Source organism: Caloenas nicobarica, chromosome 5 (assembly GCF_036013445.1).
Source record: "Caloenas nicobarica isolate bCalNic1 chromosome 5, bCalNic1.hap1, whole genome shotgun sequence".
NCBI classification, from domain to species: Eukaryota; Metazoa; Chordata; class Aves; order Columbiformes; family Columbidae; genus Caloenas; species Caloenas nicobarica.
The window spans coordinates 16,646,998-16,668,506 of NC_088249.1; the positions used below are offsets into that span (position 1 = coordinate 16,646,998).

The following is a 21,509-nucleotide window of genomic DNA, read 5'->3' on the forward strand; positions in this document are numbered from 1 at the left end:
AGATAGTGTCCTGGTAAACACTATCTGGTCAAAACCACACATCACAGCACTGAAAGGAAACAAATATTTCCTTAAGGCACCAAAGTGCCTTTTACAGGAAAAATGCTGTCCTATTCACAACATGTCCTACTCACAACATTCACAAAGATCTGAGAGAAGCTCGGTAGGAAAGTGTGAAACTACACCTGTGTTTTCATTCTGATCAGAAAGCGTACACTTCAATTAAATCTCCTGATTGTCTCCATTTACTGTATTTTGGTTTGCAATTTACTGTATTTTAGTTTGCAACACGGAGCAGCCTTGCATCACACCAATGAGATTCCCTTGGTATAAAGCTGAACCAGAAGCACAAATTTAAAAGTGCTCCACATACTAATGGGTGTTTAGTCCATGGGCCCAAGCTAGTCTGAAGCAGAACTTCGAACACATTCAGTGCACACAGCCTACCTGTCCTAGTCAATAAGCTGCATAGAAAAAGCTTTTCTTGAATATACACAGACTGGAGTCCGCAACTTCACCATCAGGAGTCAGATCTAAGTTACTGTAGTTAGTGAAATTTGAGTGCTTGTCCACTCAGTCTACCCTCTGGAAGGCAGCAGCCGAGCACAGAGCACTGCTCCACACATCAGCTGCTTCAGAACGTGCCTAAACTTTCACATGTGAAAGAAACATCTCCTTGAACAAGGCAGTTAGTAGCTGACTGAACTAAAAAAAACTGTAACGTTCCTGAAAAAAATGAATCTAATTGGCACGCGGGATTTTCATAACCGTATTGTAATGTATTTGTATAAATCTCTAATTTAAGGTAACTTGAAATAACGTGAAAGGTTTTCTCTAATTTAAGGCTTCCTGGAGTTTACTCTTGTTTTCTACTTTTCTGGGTTTTTTTTGCTTTTGACAACGGCAAACTTAGAAGAAAAATAAGGCATATCCAGGCTGGCCTATGAAGATTATCGCTGCAGATTTTTTTGGCGCTCCACTTCATCATTTTTAAATTCCTCTTTTCATCTTTTTAAATCTCTCTACCATTTTTCATTAAAAAACCCAACCAATCAACTGACCAACTTTTTTTCCCCCAATGAAAAGTCATTTTTAAATTACCTGTCCCCTTGGTCCTAATTAGGCTTTATATTTACAAAGATATATTTGCACCCACACATCATTACCAATATTAATTCAAATCTTGACCTGAAAATGTGCAACAGTAACATACACACCTCCACACTGGGAGCTTTGTAATAACCCAGACCACAAGTAAATTCCTGCTAGAAAGTGCTGCTGTTCATCAGAGTTGAGACTGATTGGAAAACTTTAGTATATGTAAATTAGCCAATCTGAAAGCCTAATTAATTTCTGAGCATGTGCAGTATCCAAAACACAACAGAGGAATACAAATTTTTGTCCCAAGTATGGGACTCAACATAGAAACAACTGAAACAGATATAAAAAACTAAATGCATTGTGAATTTTCCACCAGAACTATTTTCCACTGAAAAATGTGTTTATTGCAAAATAAATTTCTGAGAAAACGGTTTTCAACTTGCTGTTAGGAAAATTAACACAGCAGCTGCTTCTCCACCTACTTGGAAAATTCTTATTGATTTCAGCTCTGCAGCTGTCCCCAGGAGCTGTGGGGGCAAGAGCTTCTCTGTGTTACCACAGTGTGTAAAAGGGGATCCGAGACGGCCCAGCCTTTGTCAGCCTTCCAAGTGCACAGTTGACATATTAAAACACTTATATTGCAATTCTCCTGCAACAGAGCTTTGGAAACAATTCCTTTTTTTCTGTGGAAAATACCAAGGTTTTACTTTTCTTCCTCATCCAAAACAGACTATTTTCCAAACTACTGACACTTTTCTCGGAAGTTTCATTTTCCAGAATAGAAGTTCCAAATTCCAGACCATGAGTTCTGTACAAAACAACTCAAATTTCTATTTTCAGCCTGTGCCTTTACCACACTTTGCATATTTGGATTTATTACAACAATTTTTGTTTTAAAGACACGTTTTTGGTACAGTGGGAAAAAAAGAATTAGCTCCAGTATGCAGAGACAAGCTTTACTCTCAGAGTTACTATAAGTTTACACAGGACAATATTCAACAAAAATAAAATGTAACTGAGCAGATGTACTCCCCATATCTTGTTTGACTTGGCTGGATTTTGGCATGGTTTATTTTGTATGTTTTAAGCTTGCTGTCTACTTTATTGTTTTTTTAAGGGAGAACTGGGATTTACAGACTTCCTTAAGTCTCTCTTTGCCTTTTCACAATGTGATGAGTTAGTAAATGAAATCCTTGCCCACTTCTTTTCCACTTTATCCTGTGCATCCTCTTCCAAGGCAGAGAATACTCATTGCTCTTCTGGAGCACATTTTCCAGTTTAGTTTTCTACAAAAGGAGTCTGGCTCATGAGCTCGAAGAACACAATGCAAATCAAAGTGCAGTACATGAGACAACATAGAAATGTGCCTCAGAAGCACATTTGTGTTCTGAAATCAAATTCTAAGGTAGATATTACACGGGCAGTGACAAGAGGAAGCTCTTCCAAAAAAGCATTTCAGAATACTACAGTTAGGTCCTTCTCTGAACTACATTCTTGGAAGAACTTCTCTCTTGCAACATCAAAGCAGCTATGGAAACCAGCTCTCTTCTTAACTCAGCCACCTAAATCATATTTCCAAACTTAGGCAAAAGCACCATAAACCAGGCCAAAAAGAGAGTCTGAGCACCAACTACATAGAGGAATCAAAATTCACAAAAAATCTTTAAATATTTTAGGAGCAGAAGGTCTGCTGGGTCCACTAGTGATCAAAGTGTAAAGGAGTACTAAGAGAAGACGTGGGCATTGCAGAGAAGCTAAAAGAACTGTCTGCATCGGTGTTTGCACAGACAGAAAATATAGAAGTTTCTTCATGGAACTCAAGCTCAACCTTGAGGGCATACAACTCCATAGTGGATATAACAAAGAGCTACAACATCCTGAGCGTTCAAGTGAGGTACATGGGCTCTGCTTTGTTCACTGTGCTTTCCAACAAAAGACAACATCAAATGAAGCTATTAGGAGCCAGGTTCAAAGCACGTAAAAGGAGACGGTTCTTCACACAGCTGTGAAACTCCTTCCCAAAGGATGTTGTGGGTATTAAGTATTTACAAAGATTCGACGAGAATTAGACACACCAAGGAAGAAGAGAAATCCATTAAGTATTTTTAAATACTCAGATATTACACCCAGTCCAGGAAGTTCTTTGAGCTGAAAACAGCTGAAGTCCAACTTATCCTGTCTCATTCTTCCCCAGGCTTCTTCATAAAGTCTTGGTTGGAGTCAGAATATTGGGCAAGACAAACATTTGGTTTGACCAAGTACAAACATTTTTTACGTTTTTAGTAGATACTGTTAATTCCTTTTTGCTTCTATCCTACATGCTGTCTTCATATTTTGGATCCGTACAAAACTGGGCAGGATTGCTAATCTCCTTTATTGCCATCTCATTTTAGCCCTGGGAATTATTATTCTTATTTTAGCTAACACCATCACGACTTATATAAAGCATCCACGGTCCAATCCTGTAAGAGAAGGAGTTCTTCATTTCTGTGAAACCGGCAGGAGCTGAGAACACCGAGTATTTTAAAGGATCCTGAACATGTGACAGTGAATGGGATTTAAGTATCCATTAAGAGCTGTACCAAAGTGCTTTTCTGAGTCTGGGCTCTAAAAGACTACTGAGCTATGCAACGGCTTTTACACATCATTTTGTTGTCAACATATGCCTGCTCAGTTTCATCCTGCTTTATTCTGATCTCTGGGTTTGTTTTTAAAGTTTAAGACCCATTTCCAAACAACTGTAATCAAATTGTAAAGTATCAAATGAGCCTTTCTCTCGGAAGATAATCATCATGGCCTAAAGGTTAGGTCAAGAAAAGAATTCCTCTTTTAAAGAGAATGTTTCTTCCCACACGGAAACCAAAGGCAAAGTCTGGTTTGTATGATACCATACGTAGTTTCCATAAAAACGATGTTTTTATGTCTCCCGTTTCAAGATGGGCCTGAACCACACCCTGGGGGTGAATCTCTCTGGATGTCTGACACATGGGATCTAGGCTGGATGCTGTAGTTTGAGACTGTTTTTATGTAACAGTTTTATTCTCTATTTCTGTGTGTTAAAGCTCTACATTTATTGCTGTGCATTGCCATTGATAGAAGATATAAGAGAACAACAAAAAACCTTACAGATGGCAAATGATTACTGGGAATCACTCAGAAATGATGTAATGCTTTAAACTTCACATATTTATTTCTGTTTCAGAAAAGACTTCTTGCAAAATGATCTAGAATATGCAATTTGAAGGAAAGAAACTCTAGCTCCAAACTAGGCTAAAAAAAGGTGACACAGAACAGCAGAAAAAAAAGGTTTGGGCCAATTCATAGCTATTTCTGTTTCATGTCTTAAAATACTGGAGTGAATTTTCTACTTCATGCACTGCAAGCAATTGACTTAGAAAGTCCTATTGGAAAGTGAAAGCTTATTCTTCATAGAGCTCTTTATAGCACTGAAAGAACACATGAACTTCTGATCTTTAGACAATATATGTGCCTTATTCCCAGCCTGAAAATATATCAAAAGAAAACCAGAGGGGATTCTGGGAAACTTTCTGCAAACTACCTGTTCCCTAAAGTCAGTTTTAAATGTCAGGATTTTTTTAGGCTACTGTTTGTGCTACAGTACTTAAACAACAACAACGTATGATGCTTGTTCTTTAAATTTTCTCCAGAGTTTTTAAAGTGGTACGTCTGAAAGCAAAAATGAAAGAATTCTCCCTCAGAATATATCAGTTGAGCAATGAGAATCCAACCAAGAGATAATCATCTCCAGACAACAGGAATAACAAAACCTGAAGATAACAATGAGGATTTTAAACAATCACTTTACCACTTTTATGCAACTCTTTGAGTTCATTTTGAACTTTTGCTCCAGTCCAGTATGAAGTTTCATCATTGGTTCCACTTTGGCCTGTTACACCTCAATTATCTTTAAAGGCTTTCTCAAAAATGCAGAAAAACTGCATTTTAAAATGGCAAACGACATAACTAATAACTGCCTCCTTAGTTCAAAGCATTTTGTCTACTGTGAATGTCTCACACAGTTAGGCAGTTCTACTCCAAGATCTATTTTTTATTCATAAAGAAATTGAGTCTTGAACAAATCCAAATATGGTCTCCAGGTAACATTTGCCACATGTTACCATTTCTGCATTGTCCTGGAATGTAAGAAGAAATGCATGATTGCACTGCTCTAATTAAAACTTGAATCCAAAAACTTGCTAAATACAACTCAATTAAAAAACCTTCTTTCCCAACACGTGCACTGAATCCTGCATTTTTAAGATGGGTTGGGGAGACATTTTTTGGTCTTTTAGAGTTCGTTTATTACTGTTACTGTTATTATTGTTGGTTTTGTTGCTATTAACAACATGTTCATGTGTACAAGCATATTGCTGACTTGCATCCACTTATTTCACCATACAATAAAAACACTTCCTTCATTATCTCATTGATTATATCAGGACCCCCTCTAATGGGCTTGTCTTCAATGAATCAGTTTGCTTGCATTCTTCACCCCCAAGGAAAATCTGTAACTGCTGACTGCAAGAAGATGCTGTAAGACACACACAACACAGTAACACATAAAAATATGGTTTTATCCAGCCTTCACATTGCATGCTTCAATGTTTGTTCAGTCACAAACATCCCTTCTGAAATGGTAGCAACTGAAGCAATGGAATCTCTATGAAACTAGAATCATATACAACATGAAAAATTCTTTCTTCTTTTTCATTGCATGTGATATCCATTTATGCCAAGTAATATTTGTGTTACACAGTAACTGTGCAACAGATAACTGCTGACTACGTGTCTGTGAGGGGTGATCAAATCTCTGCTGTCTAACCTCCAAAGCACTTGGGAGAGAGTCAACCTGCAAATGTGCTAAGGGCACCAACATAACAAGGTTGGTTACATATAGCCCTTCATACCAAGAGTTTCAAAAAAATTTCAAAAGGTGAATATTATTACATACTGCTATGCTAAGAATATTAAATACTGTCAAAGATATTAAACAATCTTTCTCCCCCTAAACCTTTCTTCCTTTTAATTCAAGAAGCCTCCCCTACAGTCACTAAATCAAGTTATTACATATTTACACACCTATGTGCCTCTGGTCTAGCAATCTCCAGCAGGCCATTATTAACTGCTGACTTCAAAACTGCTAGCCATGCAGCACTCATTGGGGTGGTCTGACATGTTTTTTAATATAGATCTGCCTTGCCTGCTTTCCTTTTGCTTCTGCTAAACCAGCTCTTCTACTGTTATTGTGCATGATGGCTGGAAAACACTTTTCTAAGATCTGCTTTTAGCCATGCAGCCTCCAGCTCAGTTATACTGTCATCAAATCCAGCCTTCAGACACACAAATCAGTCCCCTTTCTCCTCTCTCCTCACGTATGTTGTCCTTTCTTACAACACAGTCTTTGGCATTTTAATTACTTTCTGTTTCCTTACTATAAACACCTAGAAAATAAGCCTTACCTGGCACTGAAAAGGGAGATAGATTGTCGTGTTCATATTCCTCTTCTTGGTTCACCACAGGGATGTTCCCATTTTCAATATTCTGCTGTCTCCCATTCTGAAGTGGTTTGCTCGAGCCATTGGCAGTCCGGATTAACCGCTGACGCTGCACAGTATCAAAGACAAAACTACCATAGTTTGGAAAATATTGACTTTGTTAAATCTGCGTTTTGCTGTCTGTTCAGCCCTCATCATGTGAGCTGTGATGTTTCTCCACAAAGCCTTTCTTCCAGTCAGCAACAAACAAATCTGTCTGTGGCCTACCTGTCTTCATCGTGCTAGTGTTGACCATTCATCTCAAAATTACTGGCAGGAGTCTTTCAAGCCATGATGGAGAAAGTTGTCATATCTCTTCTTCTGCACCATGTTTTAATGAGTGTGGTTATTCTGAAGCACTTCTCATTCAACGGTTCCCTCCCAAACCAGCAACACCACCATAATCTAGTGGTAACACTCAAGACATTTCCTCACTATTAGAGGTGGTTTATAAATTACCCAGGATCTCTCCTGCTCAGGTCCAACTCTTGTCCCTCACTCTTATCCTCATTCCTTGAGGTAAATGTAAAGGTCCTATTTCTAATTTCAAAAGCACAATTAACCCCTGTTGCCCTTGTCCAAGAGTATACTTTCATGAAGCTCATAATTGGCCCCACAGACATGTATAAGATTGCTACAGTTCCAGCACATAGTACAACAATTAGAGATAGGTTTTAAACGTCAGTATATATACCTGCTAATACACTGAAGAATGCAAGATGTAAAAGTAATTTCCCATGTTTATAAAAAAAGAAATATTTTTAGTTTCTTAGATGGGATAATGCAGGGTTGTTAAGTGTTGTCTTTTTCATGACAAGTTGTTGCAACTTCCTAAAAAGTGCTCTGAAATGACTTGAGAAAATAAAGTAACTGCACAACATGCAAAAAAAATTCTGAAACTAGTATTAATACACTGTAAGGAAAAACAGAGAAAACTCATATCTGAATACTTTACAAAATTTTGGCAGTGAGAATACAAAAGAACATAGATCCAAAATGCCCTGGTTTAGATAACGTTTTTCACAGATGTTGAATGAGTAAGTATCAGCTCTGTGCACATATCCACTAAGAATTTTAACTGATCGATTACTTGCCTTCAAACCAGAACTTTTACACAGTCGACTGCTGCTGTGTGCTCTATATGATCTTCTGCTCTTGACTGTATGCTACCAAGCTCACTTTCTAATGAACATTTCACTGTTTTATCATTAAATTGGACTTTTGTTACAAATATATTAGTGCTGCTTTCCTTTCTTGGGGTGCTCATAATGCTGGGTAGACACATGAACTGTGTTCCAATGTTCAAATTCTAGGAACTTGCTAAAGCCTGTATTTCCTAAACTACTGAGATTAATTTATTTGCCAGAGTAAAAATCTCTCATATTTGACACTGTATGGAGCAAAGGACAAAATCCTGTCTTCACAGAGGCCAAGGTTGGCAGGGCAAAGATTTTACACCAAGTACTTCATATAAACTCTGAACAGCATCACTTGGCCAGTCCTGTCACTTCAGCTGCGGGGTATGAAATAAACAATATACGGTGGTGACAATGTATCAAGTAAGAGTTAACTGAAACTGTCCAGAGCAAATTGCCCTCATGAAAATATTTTTGTCCATTTTCATTTTGAGCTGAGGATTACACTGAAGACTAAAGAGACAGGCAAATGTCTGATATGATCCTGATGTGCTGCTAGTCTAAGAGCAGTTCTTACGGATTTTTGGTTGCCCTCTCCTTTACCATTTTTTAGCCTGATCACTTGTGTAATGATCAAAACCAATTCTTCTGCTTCAGATAGAATCCCAGTGTGCACACACATACACACACACACATATGGAAACAAACATCTTCTGACAAGGAGATAATGGAGTCAGTCCTTGCCTTCAATTAAGATCACCAACTGGGAATCCATCTTCAAACCTGCTGTGACACAGCTGCTAGAGAAAGACCAAGCTCTAGCCCACCCCTAGGAGCATGGAAGGATCTGAATTCCAGCATCACTATGAGCACGGCTCTTTGGCAACGCCTCTGTCTCACAGTCATTTATTGTTTTCTTAATAAACTTACCTCATTAATGATTATTCGGCTTGCCATCCGCAGTCTGGTGCGTGGTCCAAATCTACTTGTAATCATCAACCGTAATCCAGCTTCAGGGAACCCGTACTTTGGGGGACTCGAGCAGATGATCTCATCCACCATCACAACACTGTTTTGGCCATACTGCTGCATCTCCTTCACTAATGATCACAATGGACAGAGTTAGTTGTGGAATTGATCTTACCATGCTTCCCATCACCTGGAGTCATTCTTTTCAAGCTCAGGTGGGAGTAATAGTCATCTGAATGCTTGAATTTACAAGCGACTTTCTTGTAATAATTTTGCAGCTGTTGAGTCCGCTCATCAGTTGTGCACTTCATTTAGGTCACATGCTAAAAAGGGATTTCACTCGGCTAAGGTAGCCACTCTTAAAATGAGAGTGAGCAGTTTTTACTCAGCCATTCATGCTGTAGTACCAGTTTTCTTTGCTTATGTCCCACTATGGTTTTGTAAACCTTCTCTAAAAGCACTTGCCCTGTGGCAGCGTAGACAGTGCTCCTGACACCTGTAAAGCTATGCCCCTGGATCAAGGCGCTGCACATCCAGAAGTCCCTAATGTTGTGCTCACTCCTTCTGGAAATATTCACTTTACCATCACAGAATATTGTCAATATCTCTAACATGACAAGATTTGAAATAATGAAAAACAATTGTCAAGAACAAATATATGTTATAAGTAAGCCTTTGTTAATATAAAGGAAGTTGTACCAAGGTTAAGAGTTTTGTTCTACTGTGTTAAGAACACGAAGAGACTAAATTATATTGGAAATCAACACATGTACAGGCAAGGATTTTCAGAGCTCAACAACAAACCAATATTCTCACAAATGCTACAGACTACACATAGCAAGCAGAGCAAGGCTCAGCAGACAGGAGACATACCCATGTGGTGTTAGAAAGCAGGGCAGGATATACGCATATGACTTTAATAAATATTAATTATTACATGTAATAATATGTACAGAAAAAAACCCAACAAAATTCTTTGCTGCTTGTTTTTTGCTTTGCCCAGCTTGGCTTTACCCTCCCACTCCCATTTTGCATCGAGTTACTTACATTAAGAAGAGGAGATAATTTAGAAAGCAGAAGGGAAAGATAACTATTAGTGCATGGTTCCAGTCAGGAAGCAAAAAAAATATAAGAAAACATTCCACTCAAACAAAGGAATTAAAATGGACCTGTTCTAAACACACAGAAAACTTTTTTTTTTTTTTTTTTTTTGTATTGTTACAGTCTTGAACTATTTTTGGTTTTCATTTCGTTTTCAGGAAGAAGACTGGATCCCTGCACGCATGTAAATCACATCATGCAATAAATGCTTTGCTGTCTGAAGCATCTTCTAACATATTCGAAGTTGAAGAAATATATCCTTCCATTATCATTCAACAAGAAAAATGTAGCAAGCCTGTGAATCACCAGAAACCAGCTATATCTCTTACCCTTTAGCATTTGAGTGTCTTGCTTTGTTTCACTAAAATGAGTTTTCAGTGAGTACACTGGGGTCACCTGAAGTATCATAAAGAGATCTTTCATTTCACAAAGAAATATGCCCTACTCAAAGAATTCACTGTGTAGTCTTGTCTTGCAGCTTAATATCTCTAATGGAGAATAAAACTAGTAGTAATTTTGCATTTGATAAACATAAAGGAGCAATTAACCTCCTCCTGCCCAACATCTAAAACAAATTAACCTTGCTGAGTAGTGGAGTAAGTAAGGAGCACATCCATTCCAATGACTCTTAAGAGTGAGCAGCTTTTTTGTGAAGGACTATATAGCCAGACAAGCTTTCTAGGAACCAATCCTCACAGAAGTGGCCACCAAGGAACCAGTTCTCACAGAAGAGGACTCAACCACAGTAGCTTAACATCTGCTTTAGTTAGAGAAAAACAAAACAAAACAAACAAAAAAACCCCAACCAAACCCAAACCAAACCCCCAAAACAACAACAACAAAAAAACCAAACACCAAACCAACGTTTGACAGCAATCGTGGTAAGGCAAAAGGCCAGACATCTTTTTAACAGCCTCAGTAGATAAACTGCTCTCACATGAGTTTCTCCAGTGAAGTCTCCAAAGCAATTCTTTATCTTATAGTGTCATGCTTTAGCAGGTGGGTTGGACTAGATGATCTCCAGAGGTCCCTTCCAACCCCAACCATTCTGTGATTCTGTGAAAAACATGGAAGCACTGCAGTTGCTCTGGAATTGTTTCTTAGAGCACTAAGGAGAGTGACCAAACATACCCAGCTTTGATGAGATACCATGATAAAAAAAACTCAGCAGTAATGTAGAATGCATCACTATAAAAATATATACATAACTAACTACAGCTGTTTTGACTTATATGTCCACAAATATACATATCTTGGTCCCATATGGTACAAACAGGCTCCACCTAAAAATCACAAAAGTAGTTTCCACAAATGTGCCCCAGAGAAAAGCGTTTTTTGCTTCTCCTTTGTGATATTCCTTCGAAAAATATATTCTCAGAATGGCTTTTCCTTTTAACCAACTATGTAAACTTCCTGCTCACCATGAAGCGTCATGACCAACAACCCTGTCAAAATCAACAGAAACCTTCTTGCTGACTTGACTCCTGATCAGGCCCTCAGAAACCCATTTTTTTTCCTAGAGTTTCTGGTTTTAGGCAGGAATCAAACCATGCCACCTGGTGGAAATTTGGGTCAACATAACAAAAGCCAAGGGCAGTTAGCCATACGTTTGTACTCTTAAAATAGGAGCGTTATTCACAAAGTACAAATATTTCACCTTTATCTGTGTGTGTAGAATTCACCCTTGAATTTATGTTATGGTAAAAGCTCTCATTTTCTCTCTGAAACTTCAGTAATGGAAGCTTTTTTATTGTAACATTGAAAGCTCTTGAAAGTAATAAAACTTACAAGTGTAAGAGAGAGCTGTGCAGCATGTGAAACGCGCTTTTATCTGTGCCTTGATCAACAGACTAACCATTCTTGGTAGGAAGGAAGTTCCTCTCCCAAAGCAAATGTTATTTTTGGGCAAGTAATCAGACTCTCCTCCTGTGGAAAATCAGATTAAGGTTAAACCTACACCTTGGTGAAGCCAAGGGAGGTTGCTAACCACTAGTTGGAGGTAAGGCAGACCCCAGCTCTAGTGCTCTCCCTGCTGGTAGCAGTGCTCCTGTTCCTGAGAGCTGCTGTTGGGGAAGGGGCAGCTCAGCCTGGGAAGCCAGCCCAGTGCCAACCAACAGCGAGTCACTGATAGGTGTGGCAGTTGCACATCCCTCTGAGATCTGAGGCCTTCAAGTGGCAGTTGATGGCTCTTTTAGCACCTTTTGTGCCCCACTGTGCCTGTTCCCACGTACACACCCAGGGTGGTACCAAGGTGTTGACAGTCACATCTTCCCCTACCCCGGGGCAGGGTGACTTCACCTCCACCAGCTGGTGGGACAGGAGGGGTGGGACCCTTGGTCAATTGACAGGGTCCTTAACAGGACCCTGAATCAGTTGACAGGGTCGTTAGCAGAGGAGGTGCCCAGAGTAGCTGCAAAGCCTCTGGACCATGTTGTAATGCCCACAGCCAGATCTGACCAGACTATAAAACAGGGTTCCTGCCAAAGGCCCCCTTTGGAGCGGTCTTCTCGGAGCAGCGGGTCTGTGAACTGAAGCCCTTTCCTTAGACTGGGACGCCATCTAAGGAGACTTCCCAGGATTGAGAGCACCTCACCTCGTCATTTGGGTGAGTGGTTATTTACTGGATATATCCTTGAATGAGTCCTTCCCTAACCAGGCAAGTGTGAATCCTTGCCTAACCCAGGTGAGTGATTATTTCTTGTGGGTACCCTAGAGTCAGAGGGCTCTGGTTTTGTTTCTTGTGAGTGTGTGCATGCACACTGTGGATCCTCATTATTCTTATTTTGTGGTACCCCAATAATCTCCTCAACTGATATCAGAACCTGTATTTTATGTTGTCAGAGTGCTAACTAATTGTGTAAACCCTGTTTCTAGTTGGTTTATCAGCTGCACTTTTCTGGCCAGAATAAAGTCTGTTATGGAACTTCTTGTCCACCTAAAACTGACTTTGGGGTGCCTCCGTGACAATAGGTCATGGCATATTTTGACTCAACAGGAGAGAGACGCAACAGGCAGCCATGTGATGGTTTTCTAGGACAGCTTCTTGACACATGAAGCACCCATCTAACAAAGCAGCTAGGCTAACCCTGCCATCCTCCTCTCCCACTGCTCACTCCCCCCCTGTCACCTCTCCCTGTCACGATCTCTTCTTCGTGTCCTCTCTCATCCCAAGTAGGTTCGCCTGCGATAATATCTACACTCTCACACTTTGGACAAGGGTCCCTCCAATGCAGCATGTAGTTGTGTAATGGGTGCTAGAGAAGGCAAAGGGAATTTGACTGAAACTGCAGTTTCAGTGCATCTTTGAGGGAAATTAGAGAAGAAGTCTGCTGTGGACAGTTGCTAGTGGAGACTCTCATGAGTCCAGGTTTTTATTAACTTTCTCGCTCCTTTTCCTAAAAGTTCTGCATGTTCTTCACAAGGATTAAATAATCTTCACATTTCTTGAAAAGGAAACAGGTGGACAGGCAAGCACTTTGTGCTATCATCCCTTACCACACAGTGGACAGAGAGGAGAGCATGCAGGGAGATGATCTCAGAAGCCAACAAATGGCTCGGAAGTAAAAAGTCCTAATATCTGTGTTCTTTCATTGGATCGCCCTTTTCCTGTGTCGTCACTTGAATATCTAAGTAACAACTGCCTTAGGAGGTATCCTCTGAACCTTGTATGTACACACCTCCACATCCAAGTGACAGACTCCACTATATCATAACCAGTGTTCACAAAAGTTCATTGTAAAATGCGGTCAAAGTATTTCAAATATATCTTCATTTAATTATCCTACAATATTCTATGAGAAGTAATTTCAAATCTCTATTAAACTATTGTCTAAACACCATATCTGAGACCAGAGTATTAGTGTGCTGTCATTGTATAAACCTGTAGTAAGTGACAGTACCTACAGCTTGAAGAGATCCCAAGTCTAAACACAAAAAGCAGAAAAGAGCGGGATTCTCTGAGTCTGCTCTAAATTCCTGTTTGCCACTATTCATTATTACATGAGGACCTTTCCAAATGCTACCTACATTGCTGCTGAGCTCAGCCTTCTGGAATGGGAGATGTTTGCAAAGAACAAAGCAAGGAGACCTCACTCATTAAGAGTATCCCAAGAGCTCACTAAATTATATGGTTTTTGCTTTGAAGGTAGGAATGGTTTTTGGTCTACAGAAAGAAGAGGGAATGGAAGGGGGATAAGACAACAAAAAAAACAGGCTTACAAAAAAAGCCCAAAATACCCAGGTATGTTTGCTTACCTTCAGTACCAGAAGTTGGGTACCATTTTCTTCCCCTTTATGACAAAAAAACAGACAGCAAAGAACCTACATTTCTCAATTTCACATATGTGCTTGGCAATGTATACAGAACTATTTAGGCATGTAAAAGCCAATCTTCCGAGGATCTGAACTCAACATATAATCCCTCTTGTCCACTCATCTGACCATGTCCTTTCCTTCAACACCCAAGTCTCAGCTTCTAGTTCCAAACTATCTTTTGAAGTGAAAATGACCTTCTTCTTGGCAGGAAAAAAAAATATTTATTTCGCAGTGTTGTAGCTCATCACTGAACAGGAGATAAAAAGGGAGCAAAATTGCCAATGTGCAAAGCAGCTTGTTTTTGGAATATGAAAGAAAAAAAAATTTGGTTGGGTTTTTTTCATCTGGCAGTCTGACTGCTAAATTGTCAAGTAACCCAATAAAAATTCCTGCTGATGACTGAATAGTAACACTATTTTGGTCCACATTAAAGAAATAAAAAGGATGTGAACTACTCTTTTTCCAAGTCCTGTCTGCTCAGCCTTACCTTTCCATAGTAATGGAATGGATGGGTCATCACAACTAGGAGCACAACATTTATTACCATCTTCCAGCTCATTGCTGACTGTGTCACCATTTCCAACATTCTTGCTTTTAAGGGTGAAGAAATTTTGCATCTTCGTATTGTACCTGCAAGTGCAAAGGAAAGGTCTGAAAAGGTTGGATTGTTGCATTGCCTCGTCAAGCTTTTAAGCACTTGAGAACAATTTAGGTAGGCAAGCAGTAAAGCCTAGATGCATGTTCTCTGACAACTAATAGGAAGTTAAGAGAAAGAATTATCCAATTCAGTGGTAATCCGACAGGAAAGCAAGGGCTGTATCTCTCTCGTGAGTTACAGCAAACTGCAAACAGACACTAGAGCAAATTTAGTGAAGGCAAAACACTGGAGCTGCAGATTTTGGAGCCAGGACATTCACTATACATCAGCTTCTTTCCTCCTGCATCAGCTCACAATTCAGCTCACTGTTTCTCTCAGTACTGTGTTCCCCATGGCAGTTGCTTGAGCACTTCTGGGACTGTTGACCATACTCATCTAAAGAAATAATGCATCTATTTTAGCACTAGAGTGGGATCTAAGAGGGCTGTCAATGATCTCTGCTAAGACCTGATGTAGGAAAAAAGGGAGGCTGAAATTCCACAAAGCATGATTTGTGAGCAGAAGGCACCAAGGCATAAGTCTAAGCAACTAAGTAGACTCACAGACCCAGGCAGTAACAGTCAGACCTCTGACCCTCCTGTCAGAGGCAGTGCCACTAGAGAAGAAGGATGTCACTATACAATCTGGTATGAGACAGTCTGAAGATCAATACATGCTTAGCAGTCTGTCTAATGTTCCTTGACCCTGTTCTCCAGAGGTTACAAAATACATGTAATAGCTGACAAGCTGTGTGCTGACAATCCCGAACACCTGGTAGACTTATATATCTTTGTATAAATGACATTTTGCCTCAAGTTTTTCTGAAAGCCACTTTACCTCGGAGCACTATGAAAAGGATGCATGAAAATATTTGTTGTTGACTGTGTACAAATCTAGAGCAAAACTGATTAAGCACAAAAAAGCAAAGGATCTTACACAGACACATAACTGGCTGTACTGTCCTCAGCGGGAATGCCAAGGACAAAACTACACCAACAGAATGATGGTCAACTAAGACCTTACGGGCATATAGAGGCAAAAAGCACTTACTTCATTATAAGTATGTAGAATGAGTACATAATGATGAGTATAAGGCTTTCCCACCTCAAAGAGACAAAAAAAAGTGTTAAAAGGCCATTCGAACAGCTGTATGCTTTACCAGTTTTATGTAGGAGTGTGCATTATATACCTAGTACAAGTCACATTCGTGTACACAGGATTCACATCATGAGGATTACATGGTGTTTTAGTAGAATATACATGGTGTTTTAGTAGAATAGAGGGGAAACAGAGTCTTATGTTCCAGTAAACATGCAAATAAATTGTTATGCATGTATTTCAGAAATGTGCTATGCAGACTGAAAACACAGCTACACTCTGAGGATCATAATGCCATGGCCTTTGATCATTTCAGTGCTGAAGCCCAGGCCAGTTAGTCTGAGAGGACTCTTCTAGAAGATGCTTATGATGTTCCACTGAGATCCCACCTTCGACTGCTCTTTGGGACACCTAGCACCCCCAGAAATGCTAACAGCCAGAATCAGAGCAGCAGAACTTTCGTTACTCTCTCTGCACTCATGAGTCTTCCGGCCTAATATATAGCCTATTTACTTCATTAGCATTTCCAGGTTCTTAATTTTTCTTGCAGTTTTCCCTGATCATCTTAAAAAACAAAAAATAACCAAAGAACACACATAGGATTTCCTAGGTATCAAATCCAGCTCATGCTCCCAGTGGGTAGGAATGAAAGCTAATTACACCACAACTCTATTTACTGATCAGTCTCATGGCAAATATGCGACTATAGGGAATAATTTACACAACTTACCATACTATTTTCTCATCATAAATGAACTAGAAGAAGGAAAAAAAAAAAAAAGCAAGCACATAAATTGACCATTTCTAAGATCTATCTTGAAAACCAGTCAAATTTATTTAATATATATTACTCATATCTAGCAGAAGCTTACTCAAGTTTTAACCCCTTCTAGCCAAAACTTTCACTGTATAGATTGTGTCCTTCACAAAGTACAAACCTTGTGAGCAAGGCCTGGATCCCTCTCACTGATTGTTACAAATACTATTGAGTAAAACAGTGTGACTGTGAAAGACAAACAGATATGCACACTTCTACCCATACACTGTGCTGTGTAAATGACGGCAAAGTCATGTATTCTGAAGAGACCTAGCTCTGAGTCCTTTCAACAGCTAGTCTAGTTTTAGCAGAAAAGGCAGTCATTTTACTTCTGCTCTTAGGCCCAGTGCTTATGTACATGAACTGAATGGGCAGCTAGTGTTCCATATTTGTTACAAAACAAACTAAGTGGATTCTCCACCTTCTTGACACCAGACAGAGCAAATGCATACGTTCAGGAACCACTACACTGCTCTAGATGAACAACACTGTCTCTCCCTGTGCTCTATTTAGAAAAATTTACCCAGAATCAATGAAATAAAATTACTGTGTAGAAGCAAGAAAGACACCTTCCCTACTTAATAGAGAGGTGCAGCTCAAAATTTTTCATCTCCACAACAAGCAGTCCCCTAGGTGGGCAGAGCGTGCTGACTGCACGGTGTAACAGCAGCCTGCAGAACTTTGCAGGCTGTAGTTACAAATGAACATATGTTGATGAGCATGATGGACACATATTCTGTGGGGCTGTATGAAGTTTTCATATTTGGGCCATATTGTGGAGCTGAGTCCTCACTTCCAGATGTCACTACAACTAGCTAGGAAAATAATTGTTTACCAGTGTACATCAATGGTTAGCAGGCTGGTCCTCCAAAAATTCAAGCAATGAAACATATTAATTGGTAGGAAACTACTTACAATAATAAGTACGATCACAGATATCGTATAGTACACAGAGTCGCGGAACACAGCCCATTTGGTGAGACGAACCACCTGAAAAATATCACACCTTCAGCCAACAAAAATATGAGATTTTAAAAACAAAACAAAGGCCTCTATCTTGCAATTACTTAGGTGTGTGAGCAGAACTATTATTAGCAACAATTCTGGAACCAATTGCAGATGTATGCTAACAGTAAGACATATCAGTCTGTTAGACAATGGATCTATAATAACCACCAGTAATAAAAATCATATAGAAACTTCCATTAATGAAATACATTTATTACTAATGATATTTTAATTGGTCATAATTTCAGTTGTAACGTACAATTCTTTGTACTGCAGCAAGTAAATGGTTCCCACTTCATCATGTTTGTCGATATATCAGACTTAATACCTGAAAAAATACAACGCACAGTCTAACCATCTATTGAGTAGATGGAGCAAATCTCCTGTGTGTGTCCTAGATTCATTGATTACCATCAGTACCAGGAAAGATGTGCAGATGCCACTGATCAGTTGACTGTGAACACAGTATTTTATGAAGAAGAGTCAGTTTTCTCTGTAAGCTACAGGTTCAGAGTGCTGAAACAACAGCTGAACTTTCTGAAAATATTTGCTGTTTGTAAAGTATTTGTGAATTCTGTCCAACATTTGACATTTTTCAAAATGCCAGCTCATTTTTGGTTTTGACTAATACTTTTTTTTTTTTTTTAATATTTGCTCATGGAAACCCCTAAATTGTAAGCAATTGAACTCTATAAAGATCGAGTATCATACTAACCTGTCCTGCAAACAATCCACAGACACCAACAATGCAGAGGATGTTGAAAACTGCTGAACCGACAATGGTCCCTACTCCTACATCTCCGTGAGTGATAAATACACCTGCAGAGGGAGCAAAACATGCACTATTACCTCTGACACTACATTTTAGATCACAAGCAATTAATTATTTAGGTATGTCCTACCTGAGAATAAGAGATTGTTTGAAAGTTTAACCAAAGCTTGTTTCATAATAAATGCTCACTTCACTGCAGAACATTTTGTGCTTTTAGACTGGCTAGCAGCTCCTCATTTTTGGCTTAACATCTCTACAGAAATATTTTTATTAAAAGCAAATGATTTCTTAGCTAGTTAGTCCAACAGTAAGTCCTGTATTTCACAGTTTGGTTGTTAGTGGTGCAGTAAACCATTCAAAGGAGTGTAAAACATCTCCAGTCACATCAGGAGCATGGAATTTATTTCAAACAGTATAATTAAGCACAGAAACCTTTCTCACAGGTATTTAATATTTAGTGTGATCTTCCTTGCAATGTCTCATTAGAGTAGGAGATTCTTCCCTCAAAAAACTGGTAGCCACTTTGGGTGCAGTAATGTGCATCTTCTGGCTCCAACAGATAACCAGGATTCAGACTTAATCTGTTCCAGTACTGACTTTCACATTTCCCTTAGTACTGAACCCACCTATGCCTCAGATATCTGTAACACAGTTGTATCAGAATGATAAAAATTAATGGCTGGAGTGGACCTTCATGGATTATCTAATGTAATCTTCAGCACTGAGACAGAACCAAAGATAACGTGAATGCACTATAGAGCTGTATCTACTTCAAATCTTTTGCTAAGGGGAACCTTAAAGACCTACTCTCACTGCTTCTTAATAAGTTGGATGTGAGGTTATAGTGCTTTGCTTTAGACTGTATTTACCTAAAGTTTGTAAAAATGTCAGTTGAGATAGTAACAGAAAGCCTACTAAGGCTTTACTAGAGACAGATTTATCAAATTTAAGCCACTGTGCTGCTAGAAGGCTATGACCTAGTGGTCGTTACTGAAACTTGGTGGGACAAATCCCATGACTGGAGTGCAGCTATTCCTCGCTGCAGCTATTGGAGTGCAATGAGGAAAGAGGGGCAGAGCGGTTGCCCTCTACCTCAAGAAATTGATAGATTGTGACAAGCTGTCTCTGAAGAACAGCCACGAGCAGGTTGAAAGCTTATGGGTAATAATTAGAGACTGAGGCAACAAAGGAAACCTTGTGGTTGGTGTCTACTATGGGTCATCAAATCAAGGAGAGCCTACTGATGGAGCCTCCTTACTCCAACTACAGGAGGCGTCGTGCTAGCAGTTTCTTGTTTTGCTGGGGGACTTCAACCACCCTGACATCTGTTGGAAATGCAGCATGGTGAGCTGTAGGCAATCCAGGAGACTCCTGGAATGCACTGAGGATAACTTCATAAGCCAGGTAATAGACAGCCCAACCGGGCGGGAATGTGATACTGGACCTGTTGGTCACCAACACAAGTGAGCTAATTGGTGACTTCAAGACTGGAGGCAGCCTTGGCTGCAATGACCCTGCATTCACCCTCCTGAGGATGTAGGCCAGGAAAAGAGTAAAGTCAGGATGCCGAATTTTAGGAAAGTCAGCTTCCACCTGTTTAAGGAGTTAGTCAACAGGACTCCCTAGGAAACTGCCCTCAGGGACAAGGGAACAGAACAGAGCTGGCAGATCTTTCAGGATACTTTCCACAGAGCGCAAGAGATCATGATCCCCAGTTGTAAGAAATCAGGAAAGGCAGGCAACAGACCAACATGGATCAGTTGAGACCTACTGGTCAAACTGAAGGGCAAGAAAGAAATGTACAGGCAGTGGAAGCAGGGACAGGTATCCTGGGAACACTACAGGGACACGGTCTGGTTGTGCAGAGATGGGGTCAGGAAGGCCAAAGTGCGGCTGGACTTGAACTTGGCAAGGAACGCAAATAATAACAAGAAGGGCTTCTACAGGTATGTCAACCAGAAAAGGAAGGTAAAAAAAGCGTCACCCCCACATCCATAAGCAAGACTGGCAAACTGGTAACAATGATTGAGAAGACTGAGGTACTGAACAACTTATTTTGCCTCAGTCTCCACTGGAAACCTTTCTTCCAACACCACTCGAGTGGACGGACCTCAAGGCAGGGAGTGGAGGAGCAAAGTCCCTCCCACTGTAAGAGAAGATCAGGTTTGTGACAACCTGAGGAACTTGGACATACATAAATTTATGGGACCCGACAAGATGCATCCCAGAGTCCTGAGGGAATTGGCTAATGTAGTTGCCAAGCCACTCTCCGTGATATCTGAGAAGTCATGGCAGTCGGGTGAAGTCCCTGATAAGGGGAAAAAGGGAAACCTTGCATCCATTTTTAAAAAGAGTAGAAAGGAGGACCCCAGGAACTACCGACCTGCCAGCCTCACCTCTGTGCCTGGGAAGATCATGGAACAGATCCTCCTAGAGGCTATGCTAAGGCACATGGAGGACCAGGAGGTGATTCAAGATGGCCAGCATGTCTTCACCAAGGGCAAGTCCTGCGTGACCAACTAGCAGTTTTCTACAATGGAGTAACTACATCAGTGGACAAGGGAAGAGCTATGGATGTCATCTATCTGGACTTCTGCAAAGCCTGTGACACAGTCCTCCACAACATCCTTCTCTCTAAACTGGAGAGGTATGGATTTGATGGGTGGACTGTTCGGTAGATGAGGAATTGGCTGGATGGTCACATCCAGAAGGTAGTGGTCAATGGCTCAATATACAGATGGAGACTGGTGATGCATGGTGTCCCTTGGGGCCCCGTACTGGGACTATTTAATATCTTCAACAATGACATAGACAATGGGGTCCAGTGTACCCTCAGCAAGTTTGCAGAAGACACCAAGCTGAGTGGTGTGGTTGACATGCCCAAGGGCCAGGATGCCATCTAGAGGCATGGGCCCATATGAACCTCATGCAGTTCAACAAGGCCAAGTGCAAGGTCAGGGTCAGGGCAACCCCCAGTATCAATACAGGTTGGGGGATGAAG

General features: G+C 40.2%; 1 protein-coding gene across 1 annotated transcript in view; it reads right to left on the bottom strand.

The window, feature by feature from the left end:
• Positions 1-21,509, bottom strand: part of SLC24A4 (solute carrier family 24 member 4) — an 88,975-nt gene that overhangs the window by 10,883 nt on the left and 56,583 nt on the right. Inside the window, exons 6-12 of the mRNA XM_065635788.1 lie at positions 18,452-18,555; positions 17,644-17,718; positions 16,642-16,667; positions 15,864-15,917; positions 14,664-14,806; positions 8,723-8,892; positions 6,582-6,726 (exon numbers count right to left, since the gene is read on the bottom strand). Of these exons, the coding sequence (XP_065491860.1) occupies positions 6,582-6,726; positions 8,723-8,892; positions 14,664-14,806; positions 15,864-15,917; positions 16,642-16,667; positions 17,644-17,718; positions 18,452-18,555 (717 nt within the window). The remainder of the gene's footprint in view (positions 1-6,581; positions 6,727-8,722; positions 8,893-14,663; positions 14,807-15,863; positions 15,918-16,641; positions 16,668-17,643; positions 17,719-18,451; positions 18,556-21,509) is intronic.